Source organism: Hakea prostrata, chromosome 6 (assembly GCF_041222555.1).
Source record: "Hakea prostrata isolate BN-2017 chromosome 6, UWA_Hpros_2, whole genome shotgun sequence".
Classification (NCBI taxonomy): domain Eukaryota; kingdom Viridiplantae; phylum Streptophyta; class Magnoliopsida; order Proteales; family Proteaceae; genus Hakea; species Hakea prostrata.
This window is the reverse complement of record NC_142605.1, coordinates 28,839,726-28,857,051: the sequence shown is the minus strand read 5'-3', so window position 1 is coordinate 28,857,051 and position 17,326 is coordinate 28,839,726. Positions and strand designations below refer to the sequence as shown.

The 17,326-nt window shown below is 38.0% G+C and overlaps 1 protein-coding gene across 1 annotated transcript; it reads left to right on the top strand.

Moving 5' to 3' along the window:
• The first annotated feature begins 3,419 nt into the window (after positions 1-3,419).
• Positions 3,420-16,553, top strand: LOC149013120 (Mitochondrial import inner membrane translocase subunit Tim17/Tim22/Tim23 family protein). Its single transcript, XM_089158557.1, has 8 exons — positions 3,420-3,864; positions 5,548-5,687; positions 5,842-5,941; positions 6,047-6,145; positions 6,670-7,017; positions 13,620-13,712; positions 13,792-13,998; positions 15,107-16,553. Exons 1-8 carry the CDS (start codon positions 3,526-3,528, stop codon positions 15,362-15,364), a joined length of 1,584 nt encoding a protein of 527 aa, XP_089014683.1. The 5' UTR covers positions 3,420-3,525; the 3' UTR covers positions 15,365-16,553.
• Positions 16,554-17,326: the final 773 nt, after the last annotated feature.

Genomic DNA, 17,326 nt, shown 5'->3' with positions numbered 1-17,326 from the left:
TTGCCCTTGTGGCATGTGGAATGTAAGCCTTTGGGGTGTTTGGTTTGTCTGCCCTTGTGGCATTTTTAGTTTTTGCCCTTGAGGCATGTGATATGTAAGCCTTGGGGCGTAGTTATGTCTGCGTCGGTGTCCGCCTTTGTGGTGTGTCCCCGCAGGAGGTGGTGGTTATGTTTATCATATCCATTTTGTTTTTCTAGCTATGTGGTTGTCACAACCAGATTTCTGAGGACTTATTGGGCTCAACCCATACCTTAGTTCTTGTTTTTTCCTTTTTGTTCGGTGTTTGTATTTTATTTCAATTATAAATGAAATGTTTGACCTTTTGACCCAAAAAAATCAAACTAAAATTTAAGATTTACAAAAACACAACAATATCAATACAGGAAACATAAAAATATATGACTCTTCATCTTCCGAAGAAGAGGACGACTCAATCACCTTAGTCCTTATCAACCCTTCTTCTTAGGCCACACAACCAATTAAGGGAATTGAAATTAGATGTCTAAAAACCTGTTACAGTAATCGTAGTGAAGAATTTTGTCGACGTGAATTTTTGCAGAGAAAATCCTCAAACATGGATAATCTCGATATTCCACTATCAATATGTACCAAACAAATACATAAATAAATGGAACCGAAAATCAAAATAAAAAATTGTCTCATACTTGGGCTGCAATAAGAAATTAGGGTTTTAACTGAGGGTTTATGTGCTCTGGGGATACTCATGATTAATTGTTAGAAAAATCTCTTTAGAGTTGTAATCCTTGAGGGAAAGCTTTAGAATCATAATCATTCTATACTTTCAGTATGTTTATTCAACTAAAACATAGAATAACAAAGGCCGGTGTCTCCAACCACCGGCAATTTCATAAGGAATCAGAAAGAAAGGTGGATGGAGGAAGAATTTTTTTTTTTGAACTAGGCTTCGCTCCTCATAGGCTCATACCTTGATCGATTGAGGGACATCAATCGGAAACTTCACCCCACTTTTACGCTTTGGAATCAATGACGAAAAAATGACGATCAATCTCAAAAAGATATATCAAAATAAAGCAAAATCAATATCACAAACCGAACAAAGATAAAAATTTGAGGACGTTCAAACATCATTATAGCTTAACTTTAGACTACTACATCCATTCACTTAGACTATCGACAGAGAGAGAACGAGAAGAGATAAATTAGGTTTTAAGCCATTTGAAAAATTTTCGGGAGGGGGAAAAGACCCTACTTGTAAATTTGTTGCTTACCATATGGTCGGAGAACGCGAAGGTGAATAATAGCTTGAGAAGTTCGATTTGATGGTTACAAAATATATATATATATATATATATATATATATATGGTAATTAAATTGACAACTTTATCCTACAAAACAATTAGAAAAAAACAAAACAGTTATTAATAGTTTTATAAGAAGTTTTTTTACTTAAAAAATGAGACAATTATATCTTAGTACAGACTTCAAGAAGTCAAGGAGTGGAAATAGACTAAATAGTCGTACTTGCCACGGACTGGGCCTTCCTAGCTAGATTATCGGCTATAGAATGAGTCCATCTAGAAATAAAATAAACCGACCATGACAAATTTTGACCTTATAAGAAAGTTAAATTCTTTATGTATAATAACTTTATAGACAGCTTTTGTAAATAAAAAATAGGATCATATTATAAAGATGTGTCACAAATTAAAGTAAATCGACAATTTCAACCTTACAAGAATTTTTTTATTTATTTTTATTTTTAATAGCTTTGTCGGTAGTCTTTATAGATAGAAAATGTGATTATTTTGTCCAATGGAAGATTTGTCATTTTTGAAAATAAGTACTTTTAGATAATGGTATGACAATTCTGAAAGTACCTCTTTTTAGATAGTAGTATGATATATAAATATAGATAATAGTATAATATGATTTTTTGAATTTGGTTTTTTTTTTAATAAGTTCATAAAATATGATTAGATAGATGTATATTTAAAATTTCTCCCCCTTTTATCAGAATTCATCAAATTAAAAAAAAAAAAATCTATTAAAGAGCGGTAAAAATTAAAAACACATCCATTTGTATATAATGATTTTTTATAGAAAAACAGAATAAAATATTTAATCCATAGAAGAAAAAAAAAATGGTTTAACAAAAATAGAGGATAATTTGACTATTTTAAAATACAGTTAACAAGGAGAGGTAAGAATTTTTTTTTTTTTTAGAGAATTAATGGTTAAACTTTTCATGAAAAAAATAAGAATAAACAAAAAGAGTAAGTACTAGGAAGTGATTAAGGGTGTTAATACGGTATCGAAACCGTTTGACAATACCGTATTATACCATTTAAATTTGTACCGTACCAATTCAAATTTGGTACAGTATGTACTAAAACCATTTTATGAAATTCGGTACGGTACGGTTTAGGTTTTAGACGGTATATCGTACTAGATTACCGAATATTGAACCTTACCGAATACCATTTTTAAGGTTAATTTTGTAATTTTAGTTTAACCTTTAAACCCTAATAGGTGAATAACCAAGATGTATTTATATTATTTGTTTCCCCACCAAACAGGTTGCTTACTTGTCTAATAACCATTAACCTCCCAGCAGCAAGAGCCAAAAAAACATATCATTTCATTTGTATTTGTAATTTTCCAAGCATTTCAAGTATAAAATTTACATAAGTGTTTCGTTATATTGGAAGCCTAAAAAATGTTGTCTTGCATAGGAGATAATAGACAAACATATAGGCAAATTTGAATTCCAGAATAGTTAATGTTGTCTCCATTTTTTTGTTTCATCTATGTCCTTCAGGCTGTCTTAAGGATATGTTTCCCTTGGCTAGTTATTTGGCTTAATCAATCTCTTCTCTTTCTCATCTATAATTCTTACTTGTGTTCTTCTCATGTGCTCTCAACTGGGTGAACATATCGTGTTTGAGTATGCCAATGAGAGGCCAATTATCTTCTCAAGCTTTCAATCCGACGCAACGAGGTTTATTAGCAAAGTGATATGATTTTATAATGAATTCATACCGTACCATATACCGAACCGTTCCGTTTTTGTTGTACCGATTTCATACCAAAAGTTTTAATATACCGTTTTTAAAATACCATACCGAATTTATATGGTATGGTACGATTTAGGTTGGATGGCTTGAAATGCGGTACCGTATCGTACTGAATTATTGATGATACCCTTTCAAATTATATAAAATTTGAAACAAATTGAAACTGAAATTCCACGTGGCAATGAATTACCAATAAGATACCGAAAAGCCATTGTTAATACCACGTGGCAAAGGATTGCCAATAAGATTTCGAAAAGCCACCTGTCAACCCCACATGGAGAGTGCTATTTCGCGATTGTGAAATCGATTGGCTGTAGGAGCCTCACTATTTCTATTTCGGTTTTTTCTTTTTCTTTCAAATCTATTTCCTTTCTCTGTTTCCCCTGAGAGAGTCTTGAGTTGGAGCGTGTGAATTGGTTTAGATTTTGATTTAACAGATGCGGAAAGGCTTGTCGAGTTGTGGCGACGATGGCTATCCTGTCGAAGCCCTCCGTTAATTTATCTGCAGATCCTCCATCTCCGCCGCCGGCACAAGACAATTCCGACGGCGCAGCGGAACGCCGACTCAGAGAAGCTGAGGAGAGGCTTAGGGAGGCGATAGAGGAATTGCAGAGACGACAGCGCCACCGTGCTAGGAGTGTCCAACCACCCTGTGACCATGCGGGCGAGTCTTGTGTCGCACACGCCATTGGTAACCTCTGCCAGACCTTCCTCCTCTCATACGGTGTTCGTGTTGGAATCGGTATCCTTCTTCGTGCTTTCAAGCTTGTTCGGGGCCAGTCCTATGCTTCCCTTCTGGATCTCAAGGTAGGATTTTGTCTGAATTGATCGGTTTTGGATTGTTACATGTGTAAATGCATTAGTTGGACCAGTTAAACTTTGAATGCTATTGTAATGAAGGGATGAGACAAATGTGTATGGTTAGACCGTGCCATTGTGGTGCCAACCTCCAAGATTTTATTTTTCTAAGTATTATATATTGTTCGAAAAACTGAAACTCGTAGTATAGGAATTATACGTAAATGTTCAGTTAGAAGAGGGAATCAACACAATGTTCAATCTGCCTTACCTAAGCTTTTACCCTTTCATCGGGTAGGTTAGGTGATGTCAGCTTCTCCAAAGCTCGTACACACTTTAATCCTGGATTTTGTAGGTTAGATTATGTAAGCGTGTCTCAATTTCATAGTAACATCAGGATGCTGTAAATTAATAGGATCCATGGATGATTGCTGAAAATGACACTCAGCAGTGTCAATTGTAGGCACTAAGAGGTCAAAACAGCTTGGAGGGAGGGCAAAAGTTGAAAAAATGAGGTTGAGTTTAATGCCATAATTGTCCTTTCCTTTGCCGTCCCTCCCCTCCTAGAAGAATCCCGAACTTACTCTTTTCTCTCAATTTACTTGAATAGTAACTAATTTCAATTTTTATTCAGTGGTATATGTTGTAATTTAATTTCTCCCCTTTTAAAAAGATAACTATCGCGCAGTCGAATGTTGATTAATATTGGCAGCATTGTCCATGTTGCCTCTTTTATTTTGGTGTGATTCAACTTTTGAGTTGCCCATGTGTTGAGCTGATAAGGAACTCGCTTCAACTTATGGGAATATTATGAATCCAGGTGGTCGTCATGTGCCTAAATTTCTAAACAGCCATGTATACAAACCTAGTGCCGTGCTAGTTTAATGTTTCCAGATTTTTCTGGTTGATTTATTTTCTGACTTCTGACTTCAAGATATTAGAATCAAATCTTAAGAATCAATGTAACAGAGTTTTTTTTTAAAACACACAGTAAAGCCACTTAACCTTTACAGTAAATTGATTGCCCTGATCACTTAGCAGTCTCGCTCCACTATTGGAGCCCTTTCTGAAGATGACATGGAAAGTGGAGGAAATGTGTGTTCAAAACTTGAAATAATGTTGGATTTCGTGGGATTTATATTGAGGAACTGATAAATTGCTACATAGGCATGCATTCATTACATTGGTGAGACTCCAAAGCTCCTGTTTGGAATCTTGAATCCCAATCTATAACCGAGAGAAACTACATCAAATTGAGTTATTGAGTTATAGATTATCTACTTCTTCGCACAATCTAGTCCTAGAATTCAAATGACTTAACGTGTGTCTATATTCACTATTCCACACAACTAAGTGTCCACTTATAAGAGTTTGTATTAGTTCCTTAACATCGAAAACTTTTGGTATTCAATGATAAAGAAGCCTTGTGATGTATTCCTCTTGAACTTTCCATGTTGATCGGTGGTAGGATCACTTGATGGTTATCTTCTGAGAGGAGTTGATCGCAATAATTCTGCTATTTCCTTTCCCATCAGTTATATTTCCCTAATTGCTTATTGGTAACTATGAGTATTGAGAGAATCTGATTCATGTTTATTAGTTATCTCAAAACTAGAGTATTTGTTGAAAGGCTTTGAGAGATATTTGAAGGTTTGTCGTTCTGACATTCTTCATTTTGCTTCACAATCACAGCAACTTGTGTCAGAAAAAGATTTAATAGTGAGAGAAGAAGCTTGCCGCATTGGGCTACTTTTTGGGGGTTTTACTGGATCTTATCATGCCCTCAGATGTTTGTTGAGAAAGTGTAGAAAGAAAGAGACACCAGCAAATGCGTAAGTTTTGCTGCCCAATATGGTTTTTTGGTTTAATTGAGTTTTGATTTCTAACATTTTATTGCCTTTGATGTTCTTCGATTTCTTTTTTCTTTTCTAGTGCATAATGGCTATTCCATATTTATAACCTAGTTTAAGGGCCATGATGGAGCAGAATTTTAGCAGGTTCAGTTGCAGGACTGTCTATTTTAGCACTAGATGATTCAAACAGGAGGCGTACACTTGCTTTGTATCTTTTGGCTAGGCTTTCCCAGGTAAAAGAATGGTTTGTTACTTTCCAGATTAGTTTTATCAAGCTATTCGAGATGACTGGAATTGGACCCCTGCTTCTCTGTGCTTATGACTCATTGTTTTTCCAGTGTGCCTATAATTCTGCCAAGTCAAAGAACAAGTTTCATTTCTGGGGAAGCCATTGGAAACATGGCGATTCTTTGTTGTTTGCTATATCGTGTGCCCAGGTAACACAAGGCTCAGACACATTATTTTGGTTTTAGGTGAAAATACATCTAGAATAAAGCATATCTTCCAGTTGTGCCCCCTTGTGCATTTTCTTCCACTTCATTTTGCTTTATATTTTCTGCCATTATAGGTTTCCTTCTTCCTTCCCTAAAGTGATTATTCATTTTTATGAAGTTTGTTTTAGTCTCCGTACTTAATCACTATTCACTAGCAGTCTGGAGGAAGATATCCTTCTGCAACTTCTGTCTGATTTGTTGTTTTCTGTTATTTGGATTTTGGAGAGTATTTAAATAGACCTAGAACTAATATCTACTGGCTTCCCTTTTTTTTTTCTTTTTCCCTGCTTCTCCTGCTTTCACTAGAGAAGACTTCTGTTTTCACCCTAAAATCTACCTCTTTTCAGTAGCTTAGCTATCAATGCACAGGGGTGAAGACCTCTAAACATATAACTTAGCTTTTATACTTTTTTAGTAAATTCCATCTCTTCCTTCAAATGAATATTGTTTGTTATTTTATTTTGAAGGTTATGTATTCCTTCGTAATGCGTCCTGAGAGCTTGCCAAAGTCATACCAAGATTTTATTCAGAAGACTGGGCCAGTTGCAGCACCTATTTACAGGGCTGTAAGGGATAGCTGTCGGGGTGGTCCTGTCGATATTGTTGCTCTGTCAGCCTACTTATCGAAAAGAAAGGGATCTAGTTCAGCAAAGCTGGAGGAGTTTCCGTCTATAATCCCTTGTTCTATAATACATCCAGACTCAAATTCGTGCTTAGCTCACAATGCTACAGCAGCATCTGCGACCTTCAGAAAAACATTTCCTCTATACTTCTCATTGACTTTTGTACCATTTGTTGTTCTTCACTTGCAAAAGGTACTCCATTTCTCATGGCTGGGCATTTTCTTTATTTTATTTTTCTTCATTTACAATGCCTTTTATTTGATTTGGGAAAATACACCAAATGTCTAATACCCCCTGGCGAACAGAATACTTGGATATTGATATGTATATTTTCTAATCAACTGATCCTAATTCCAAGTACTTTGATATGTCAGTTGCTGTCTACATATGATGTCTATCCATTCATACGTTAGTTGGACTGGTCCTGGCTTCCTTCGTTGACTGTATTGTGGTCAATTAGGAATAAGCTCCCTTGTGCCGAAGCCGTCTATTCCTTTTTGAAGTGCATGAAGAAGGTTCCAGTAGAAGGCAAATATGAGCACTGAGCAGAAAGAAGACGATGGTTCAGAAAAAACACCATAAAAGATATCTGGATTTTTTAGCTACTTAAGGAGTTTCGTATTGGATGAGAAACAATAGCGTGTGGGATTTGGACGTTGGATTGCGTAATTCATAGGGCTTAGGTTTGGCCCTAGACTTAGAAGCATGTATGAACTTTATGCTTCTTTTAGTACAAATGCTAGGATGGAAGCAGAAATTAGAACTTTAAAAATAGAACTGTACAGGTTCGCTATACTTTTACAAACCCTAGAGTCTAGACATACATTTTCTGCTAAACTTTTTTACAAAACTCTCAAGGTAGGTTCTATAAATAAAACTGCTATGGCAGAAGCAGAAATTGGAACCTTAAAACAGAACTGTTAGGGTTGCTAAACTATCTTCAAACCCTAGACATAGGTTCACATTGAGAAGTAGACAAGAGTCACAAGACTAGGTGTCATTGAGCTGCTATGATTCTGAGTGTAAAAACATGTCAAGTGGTGACTGTAGCTAGGGAGTTCTTTGTAGTATTATATAGTGCTTCCTTTTTCTTTCTTGTGCATGCCTCTGCATCCAGAGATGAAGGTTCCTGCTAAGATAGCCAATTTGAGGATTTTAAAAGGAAAAGGAAAGAGAGTATATTATATGATTGGGTTTGTTCTGCTCGGGATTTCCAAGACAACTTGGGGTTTTAAAAGCTGGTAATCCCAGTAAGTCCTTATTGTACAGTGAGGTATAGCAGGTTATATGCTAAAGCTATAAGTGTAAGTGATGTTGATGTAACGCAGGGTTAGGGTTGGATATCCAGGATCTTCTAGTAAGGTTTCAGATCTGTATAGGGCTCTTAGAGGTTTTGGCTAGGGTTTTAAAGGGCCTAAAAGGTTTTTGGAATGCTGAAAACAGTTCTGAAATTTAGTAGAATCCAAAATTCAAACTTGAATTTCAAATCCTAGTTTAACTGGGATTCGGTTAAGGTTAGGGTTTGGGGAATGGGGCTGTTGTTCTGCAGTCTAGAAGTGGTAATGCCTCTAATCTGTAGTTTGGAACTGATCTAGGGAAAGAGGGATTAAGGTGAGAAGGTATCATGGCTATCTGGAATTTTAATAATTCTGCAACTTTCTCAACAAAGAAGATGAAATGCAGAATTTCTGGAAGTCACTAACCACAGTAGGTTTGCAGAAAATAAGGTTAGATCTTTGTTCAGTAGGCTTGGGCAATCCTAAAGAGGGTATAATGGGATGTTTTGAGGCTGGCACGGGGAGTCCTAGTTGGGGTCGGATCTGAAAATGTGGAATAAGAAGGAGATGGGGAATGGCTTCTAGGGTTTGGGATAGGAGGCTCTAACTTACTTGGGCTGTTGGAAACTTGAAGGATGCTGCTGGACTTGATGATGGAGACTTCAAACTTGATTGCTGGTCTCACGTGAATGTTGGAATAAATGCTTGAGTGCTTGAAGAAGAAGAAGGAATCTGAAAATTGCAACAGAAGCTCAAACCCAACCGCAGGTCACCCGCCCAGGGATCCCACGACTATATCAAGTCTTTCTTCAAACTCAATCAGTTCATTAATCATCAAATTTGCCAAATTACCATAAGACTAGGCTATTTATAGCCTTCTACAATCGACTTCTATTGCTTGTCGAACAAGACTTCCTATAACTGACTCCAAACTCAAAACAAACTCCTTTCAAGATAAGACTCCTAAAAATTAGGAGCCATATCTTAACAACTCCAACTAATACCCAAATACCAACATAACTCAACATCTAAGACTTCAAATAAAAAAATTAAAACAGAATTAAAAATCAGAAATTATTCTGAACTCAACCCTACTGACATGGACTCGATCCAAGGAGTGAAAATACCATTTTGCCCCTTGGTCAGAATCGGACCCCCTTGGTTTGGGCCTTATTCCGGATGGGCTTTGGCCCCTTCTAGGCTCTGGACTGCCTAGGGGCTGGTTACATCAGTAGGTCAAAGATACACACAATCTGGTCGATGAAAGCTGGGGAAGAGAGAGATGGATGGTGTTATATACTTATATTAATACTTGGAGCAATCAATTTGAAAAGATGATTGTGCACTGATATTAGAAATTTAGGCCTATCAAGGTTTTAACTAGGGGAAGGAGATCTAGTGTTATGTTTATGTTGGCTAGTTACTGCAGTAGTGTTCTCAGGATCATTTATTTTTCCCTCCTGGGAAGGGGGGGTGTTAAATAATGAAAGGAATTATGGAGTTATGTTGCTGAAATAGTTTAGTGCCCCTCAGAAATTTTGAGATGATTACATTAAGATAAGAAACTATAGAATTGAAAAAACAGAAGGTGACAGAGAATCAGAATTGTTATGAAGACACAAGGTTGCTAATCCAAGATCCTGTCAGACCCACTCTGATTATTTGTGTAATTGTGTTGGATCCTTTTGAATAAATTCACTTCTCAAAAGAGTTTAGCTGAAAGAGGAATCTGAATTATTGGAGTTGATACACCCCAGTTTACGTTGTTTTATCCGTAGTCCTTTAATAGTCATCCTATGTGCTACTGACCTGCCTATAGTGATGCAGTCCAAGGCCTTTGATTTAACTCCTAAGGCCCACACTTGGCCCTTATATGGCTTGTGGTCTAGCCTATATCCTGGCCCCTGTTTTGTTCCCATATAGTCATTGGTCAGCAGCCTGAATGGGATACTTTAGACAAATTTAGTGGGGGTCCATGTGACTGATTTTGGGTTGTGTAGCAATTAGAAATAGGCCCAGCCTGGACAGCTACGTGGTAGATTGAGGAAGGGCTTTGGTATTGCTTTGAGTTTCTTTGTAATTTGCATTTTGTAGAACCTTTATTCATTACTTTCCAATTTCAGTTAGTAGCTGGAACCTTAGTTTGGTGTACAAGTCTCAATATCTTGCTTCTAAGAAACTTTCTACTTTTGCAAATTTTCTTTATGCTCGTAGCTATAGTTTTATATGTATTGAAACTTACAGTGCCACCCCAATGACTTAAGATTTGTTGATAACCATGTTGCTGTGTGAGGCAATGTGAATTGAGAGGGCCTTGAAGTGATATGGCTTAGGTTGAGTGGAAGGCTTTAACATCTTTCTCATCTCCATTGATCCTACTTCCTGTCCCTTGCTAAACTGCAACTTCTCACATCAGTGAGACAATCAAAGGTACCACTAACAAGATCAGTGCATCGAAAACCAGTTGAGAAGCAGTTCTGAAGATTAGATATTATGCTTGCTCTCCCTGTTGTTGAATATTTCTGCAGAGATTTTTGCGACTGTGACTCCTAATCCAGCCCACCAATCTAAGCCTGCCAATCGTGTATCTTTCCAAAGAGCCTTCGATGGTAATCCGAGAACAATCCATTGGCTAGGTTGTCAAGACCATTGAGTTTCTAATACTGAGCTGTTGATATCTCCGCTTCCAGCCATTAGTTCTGGCTGCAATCTTGAGGAGCTAATGAAACGTAGAAGCCCTACTTTCAATTAATCTATCAGCCCCATCTGAGGTGCCAAGTTGCTAAATCTGTTGTCTGCTGATAGATCAGTTCTAATCTGGTTTTGTTCCTCTGAGATTAGATTGTAATATAGTGCAGTGTTAACCTTGTTGAGGGCTTAAATGTTCATATATTCTGATGTTCATCTGCTCTTACTGTTCTGTCAGTTCTGGTTGCTGGGTTTATTGCTGTAACGAACTGATATTGTAGTGGTCCTACTATGAGACTAGTGCCTAGTTAATGCATGGCTATTTATAAATTGATTTCACATTGTATAGCTAATCAACATGTGAAAGTGCTGCCATTATGTTGGATTTCTGGGATATATTATATTGGAGTTCATTTATGTAAAAACATTCTGAACAATAGTGAAAATTAGGCTTGCCATGGAAGGTTCAGAGGATGCGAATTTGGAATGAGATCAGTCTCCGTGCCACAGTACCTTCTTTTGTTATGTGATGTCTGTACTTCAATTTGTGTGTTGCACACTGCATAGGATTTACATGTGTTTTGTGGTTTAGCAAGATAGAATCTTGAGTTTTTTGCATGGCACCCCCTTAAGTGGGGCCCAAAATTTGTGACTGCCCCCTTATATGGTCTAACTAACACGGCGCCCCCCTTGCTTAAGTTCATATTGCAAGTTACCCCTCTTAACGGTCAAGCCTTTTGACTGTTAAGTTTGGGTTGTAAAATGATTAATATACCTTCTGCATCGTGTAAAGACGAAATTACCCTTTCACTCACTCAACTGACCTAACACTCCCCCTTCACCCATCTTCCCATACCTTGCCGGAAACCCCACATCGCTGGCAACCACAGCCCCTCCCTTGCCGGAAACCCCACTTACCCTGAAACCTGCTTTATGATACATCATAGATCTGTCCCTTGATGGCCATGAGCAGAGGCCTTGGTGCGTCTATACTCTGATCCCTAAATTCCAGATTGGCGAAACTTCGGAGACAATTACCAGCACCGCCAAATCCTTCATGCCCTGAAGTATTTGACAAGGAACAGTCACCAAACTCAGCAACTCTCTTATGTTGATTTGGAATATTGTCTGCGCCATGTTCTCTATACAAGAAATTGCAACAATAAGGCAAGAAATCTCAGAGCCTGCAATCTGAAGTTAGGGAAAATGGCAAAAATTAGAGAACACAGCAAAAAACCCTAGATTTGTAGAGGTTACGGGGGTGGCGTAAGAAATCTCAAAATCAGAGTGGATCTTTCTAGCGAGGGAATCATACATTTTGGTAGCGATCCTTAAGACCTTCTCAGAGAGATCCAAAGCTTTGCATCAGCTTTAGAGTGTCTTTAATGGTGGACTCCAGATTTTCTGGCAACAAGAGTTTGCCAAATAACAAATACTGGTTTGCTAGTGCTTTGTAATTCTCAGGAGCACCAAACAAAAGGACCTTGGAGTGATTTAGTAAGGGGTTAATCCAAGCATTCCATGGTGAAACGAACTTATATAAAAAAAACCCTTGAAAGGAGATGAAACAGTAAGTTAACATTTTGATGAGCAACCCAACCCACCTTGGCATCATCTGATAATAGTGCGAGAGCAGTTGTTAAAAGAGAATAACCAGTAAAAACCCCGAGTTTCAATGTGTTTTTGGGATTTATGATCTTCAGAACCATGGATAAGAACTGAACTTCATCAGCTGGAACTAGCATATCACCTCCTATTATAGGATTCAGAAAAACAGAGTACCATCAACAAGAATCTAACTAAGTTGCAGGTTTTAATCTAGTTACAGAAACTTACAGAGGGCCATATTTCTGAATGGTTCCCTGTCTGATCTCCTTCAGTAGCTCATGCTCTCTGGGGTAAGCACTTGTCTCTAAGACATTGCATGCTCTCTGAAACTCAATGAGGGTGGGGTGGTTGTTGCCGGCAGGGGAGGGGTGGTGGTTGCTGGCAAGGTGGGGGTTTTTGGCGGGGTATGGGAAGAAGATGGGTGAAGGGATTATCCCTTCACCCACCCAGGGTTGGGTCAGTTAGGTGAGTGAAAGGGTAATTTCGTCTTTACATAGTGTGGAGGGTATATTAGACATTTTACAACCCAAATTTAACGGTCAAAAGGCTTGACCGTTAAGAGGGGTAACTTGCAATATTTGAACTTAAGAAAGGGGGGCGCTGTGCAATTTAGACAATATAAGGGGGCAGTCACAAATTTGGGCCCCACTTAAAGGGGCACCATGCAAAAAACTCTAGAATCTTTTGTATTTCCTCAGTACCTTATAGCTTATTACTTGATGATTGCTATGCGTATCATGTATTTCCATCTCTTGATTCATATTCATAATTCGTTAACATCTAAGGGTACATAACCGTGGTTGTGCACAAGGGTTATGATTCACAGTTTTGACCCATGTGTCTTTCACACGTCTCTTCTATCCCTTCTATTTTTGTTTGTTTCCTTTTCCTTGTAGCTTGAGTATCATGCAACACATAGGAAGATTAGTTTCTATTTATAATGTATTGAGTGTAACAACCAGATTTAGGAAGTATCCTAGTTCTGGATTTCCTTTAGTTATTAATAAAGCAGCCACTGAAGAGGGACAGCTGCATTCCATGCAACTCTCCCTCCTCATGTCTTCTTCTCTTCATCTTCTCTCCTTCATCTCTGCTTTTGATTTTCTTCATTGGCCTGGTTTCCTAAAATTGACAGTATTGTTTGTAGTCAGTAAAAATATTAACTTCCATTTCAGGTAGCTATACCCTGAATCTGATTCTTTTTAGTCTGGTTCCTTTTAGTTTATGGAATCTCCTGTTCGTACTTGTTGGAATGCTGTTAAAGGTGCTGTTCGATCAACAACGTTTTTGTCTGCTTTTGTTGGACTGTTTCAGGTAAGTACGTTTTTGTCTTTATGGAGTTCTTTGTCTTGATGAATTCATTGTCTCAACATTAAATCTTTTGGTGATGCAGGCGGTCATATGCTTACACAGAAAGGTGGCATCGAAGGACCACAAACTTGTGTATTGGGTGGCTGGTGGAATTGCTGCCCTTTCCGTCCTATTGGAGAAGAAAGCCAGGCGTGCTGAATTGGCTCTATATGTTCTTCCACGAGCTGGAGATTCTTTGTGGTATATATTAGTGAATCGGCATTTGCTGCCACATATAAAAAATGCCGAGGTATAAATCCTTCCGGTTGCAACCTTGTCTAGAAATGTTGCTTGCTAGTCTGCTTGCTTAAATGCTCAGTCAAATTGATTGATTTCCTCTGGGGGGAAAATTATACAGGAGAAATCAAATAAACAGCTGAACCAATTGAATTGGGTTTGAGTGAGTAGTAGGTTATTGTTATCAGGGTTGTTGCTGATAGTTCCTCTGCTTAAATTAACTGCCACGCTTGATTTTCATTGGTCCACACAACTGCATGATGAAATGGTAATTCTATTGTTTAATTTTTGTTTTGCATGTCTTTACCAGAAGGTTTTGGAATAAACAGCTGTTTAGCATGCATGTCCTGGTAGAGTTGTTTGAAAGAAGGGAAATTTTCAGTGCCACCCCCTTAGTTACCCCCTAAAATTAATGTCATCCCTTGAGTTATCAAATTTATCAATTAGAACCCCTATTGGGGGGGGGGGGAGATATATATATATATATCTGTGACACCCCCTACTGGTAGGATATCAAAGTTAAGTGCTGATGCAATGTAAGCATGTTAAACTTTTCAAAAAGGCAAGAATAACCTTGAACAGAAAACCCTACTCTCGACTTGTCTTGTTTTGTCTGCGATCACTCTTCTTCCATTCTTGCAATTTCATGATCTTTATTCTCACATAAATATATATATGTATATTTCCTCTCCTTGACCATCTTTTTCCCTTAGAATGTGGGGCTACCATTGGAAAAATGATAAATAAAAACTGAGACTAACGGTGTTAGTAATAGGGGGTCTGATTGATAATTTGGATAACTCAGGGGGTGACATAATATTAGGGTGTAAGTCAGGGGGTGGTGCTGAAAATTTCCATTAAAGGAATGGGATCCTCAAAGAATATGCGAATAAATAGTCTGCTCCATGGGGAAAACAGATTAAATTGTTGATCAACAGCCTGGGATGAAAATTTATGTTGTATCTTAGCTTTATTACCAGCACTGTTTATAACTCCCAACTAGTTTACAAATCTATAGAATTGAATGGTGAAATTGCCTTCTGATTTAGATTGAACAAGAAGAAACAGTCTCATGTCAAACTTTGGTACTTCTCTGATTTATGGCTTCCAACTTTTGACAGGTGGCTTTATTCTGCATGTGCATGGGAGGAATCATGTATTTTCTAGAGCATGAGCCAGATACCATGGCCCCACTCCTCAGGGGTCTGATACGTCGCTTCCTAGCCAGTAGAATGAGCAATCCAGGCCCATCCCCCAGCACTAATGCTCCATATTCATATCTACAAACTCTTGATGCCATTAAGAAACCAAAATTAGGGGAAAACGCTGGTACTTCAGCTTCTGAGAAGTATAATCTTGAAGCCATACCTGGACTTTAAGCTTGCCATCAGAGCCATCAAACGGGTGTGGAGCGGATTTACTCTTTACTCATTTGATTTGTTATCGCATATCAGGGCAAGAAATTTTGCTCCATTTGTTGAAACCCCTAGTTTGGGATTGTCACTGGTCAAGGGTTTGGTTTTGTATTTTTTTATTTTTTTCACCAAAAACATACCCTATTTGAAGTTCTTTTTATACTTCAATAGATTAATTGTCTCTTCTTGCCCTGGATGTACCATACTAGAGGAGATTATGAGAGCTCAAATATTCAAGTCAATAAATTTGCTGAATATTGAATGGGCGAGGTTTCTTATTATATTATGGTACCAGTAATGTTTGGGGCTTGTATGGTTTATACGCAAGTAAAGCTCATATAGTAGTGTACACAATGATTCTTCCAGGTTGAGTCTTTCTTGTGGCAGCTCTGATGCAATGTTACTGGAGTACTATATTTGTTTGGTTACAGTAAGAAAGAAATTCTTGTTACAAGGTTCATTTAAGCCAAACTCGCGTTCCATGGGATGTTTCTAGGAGAACTGACTTGGCTTCTTATGAAACCAAAGGAGTCCCAAATGTCACAGCAGGAGTCACTGTAGTGAGGAGTACACAGTTGTATGCGCATTTGGCAGCAGAGTTGATCAAGCATAGGTAAAGAAAGACCAGCAACGATTGAGGCATTGAGCCACTTCAACAGGTCCGCTCAAGGGTATCCCTCAACAAGTCTAAAGGTCATAACCGAAGACATAATGTTCTCTTCTAATTGGCTCTCTACGGCAGGGCAATCTTGCCAATTACCTCCTGGCCGGGGGATTCCGACATTGAAAGTGACAGTGACAATAAGAACAAGAACGCCATTAGTGTGTTATGGACTTCAAGTGAAGTATTTACACGGACCCTGACATTGAAGTAATGCAAGAATCCTTTGACGACAATGAAGGCCTAGTCGTGGTTGTTTGGTTGGTGGAGAAGGAATTAAACTGTTCACCTTTTCCTCATTACAAGCTCTCATGGATCCAGCTTTGTGGAGGTCCTGGAGGATGTTTGATATATTCTGTAACATCAAGTGGCTCATTTGAATCATTTGGGTGCCTCATTGACTCATCCAAGTCCAATTCTGTCAACCCATCCTTGTTTCTGGCATTCACCTTTAAAGTATTCTAACCTTAAAGCCACCACATTGCATTTGTACGATTTGAAAATCAAAGAGAGACGAGATAAACATGATGTCATCCCGTCTTTAGTAGTGATGCATGTAATAATCAGATGTTCTGGGGGTAGAATCAGGTCTTCTGGGGGGTTGCAGACGAAGTGTATAAGATTCCTCCCAAGTTAGCCTCTCTTTTTTTCCCGCTAAAACTCCCAGAGAGGGTTTGCATGGGGGAGCTGATAACTCTTAAACACCCGTTAAAGTGAGAAATCCTGGAGAATGGGGGAAAACCGGAAAATATATGGGATTTAATTTCAACCGATAAAATATTAGAACAATAATAAATATTTAGATAAAATGGTCTTGCATCTTTCGGACGGATCCACATCCTCTGTAATTCCTTTCCCTACAATTCCCTATAATCCCTCATAGGATTGTGCCACGTGGCATTTAAGTAATTCAAAGGTTAATTAATTTAAACTAAATTTGAATTTTATTTAAACCCACCTATAAATTTGAATGTTATTTAAATTATAGTTTGTTGGGTAATCTTTGGATTACTTAAATGTCACATGGCACAATCCTATGAGGGAATCACAGGGAATTGTAGGAAAAAGAATTACAGAGGATGTGGATCCCTTTCCGACTCGGTCCAAAATTTTTGGATCTTAGAGCCGATGCCCAAGGGAGACCACATCATTTCCCATAATAGGTGTGCTCTCCTTGTACTTTTCAGTCACAAAATCAAGTGAAATCTACAAATAAAAAATATAAGAGAGGTGAGACCTACAATGGTATCCTTAGGCCCCGAACT

What these genes read in the sequence shown, in the direction of transcription:
- LOC149013120 (XM_089158557.1), top strand. Translation starts at nt 3,526, where the DNA reads ATGGCTATCCTGTCGAAGCCCTCCGTTAATTTATCTGCAGATCCTCCA. An exon ending in TTTTGGCTAGGCTTTCCCAG is followed by an intron (nt 5,942 to 6,046) that starts GTAAAAGAATGG and finishes TTGTTTTTCCAG; the next exon opens with TGTGCCTATAATTCTGCCAA. An exon ending in CACATATAAAAAATGCCGAG is followed by an intron (nt 13,999 to 15,106) that starts GTATAAATCCTT and finishes AACTTTTGACAG; the next exon opens with GTGGCTTTATTCTGCATGTG.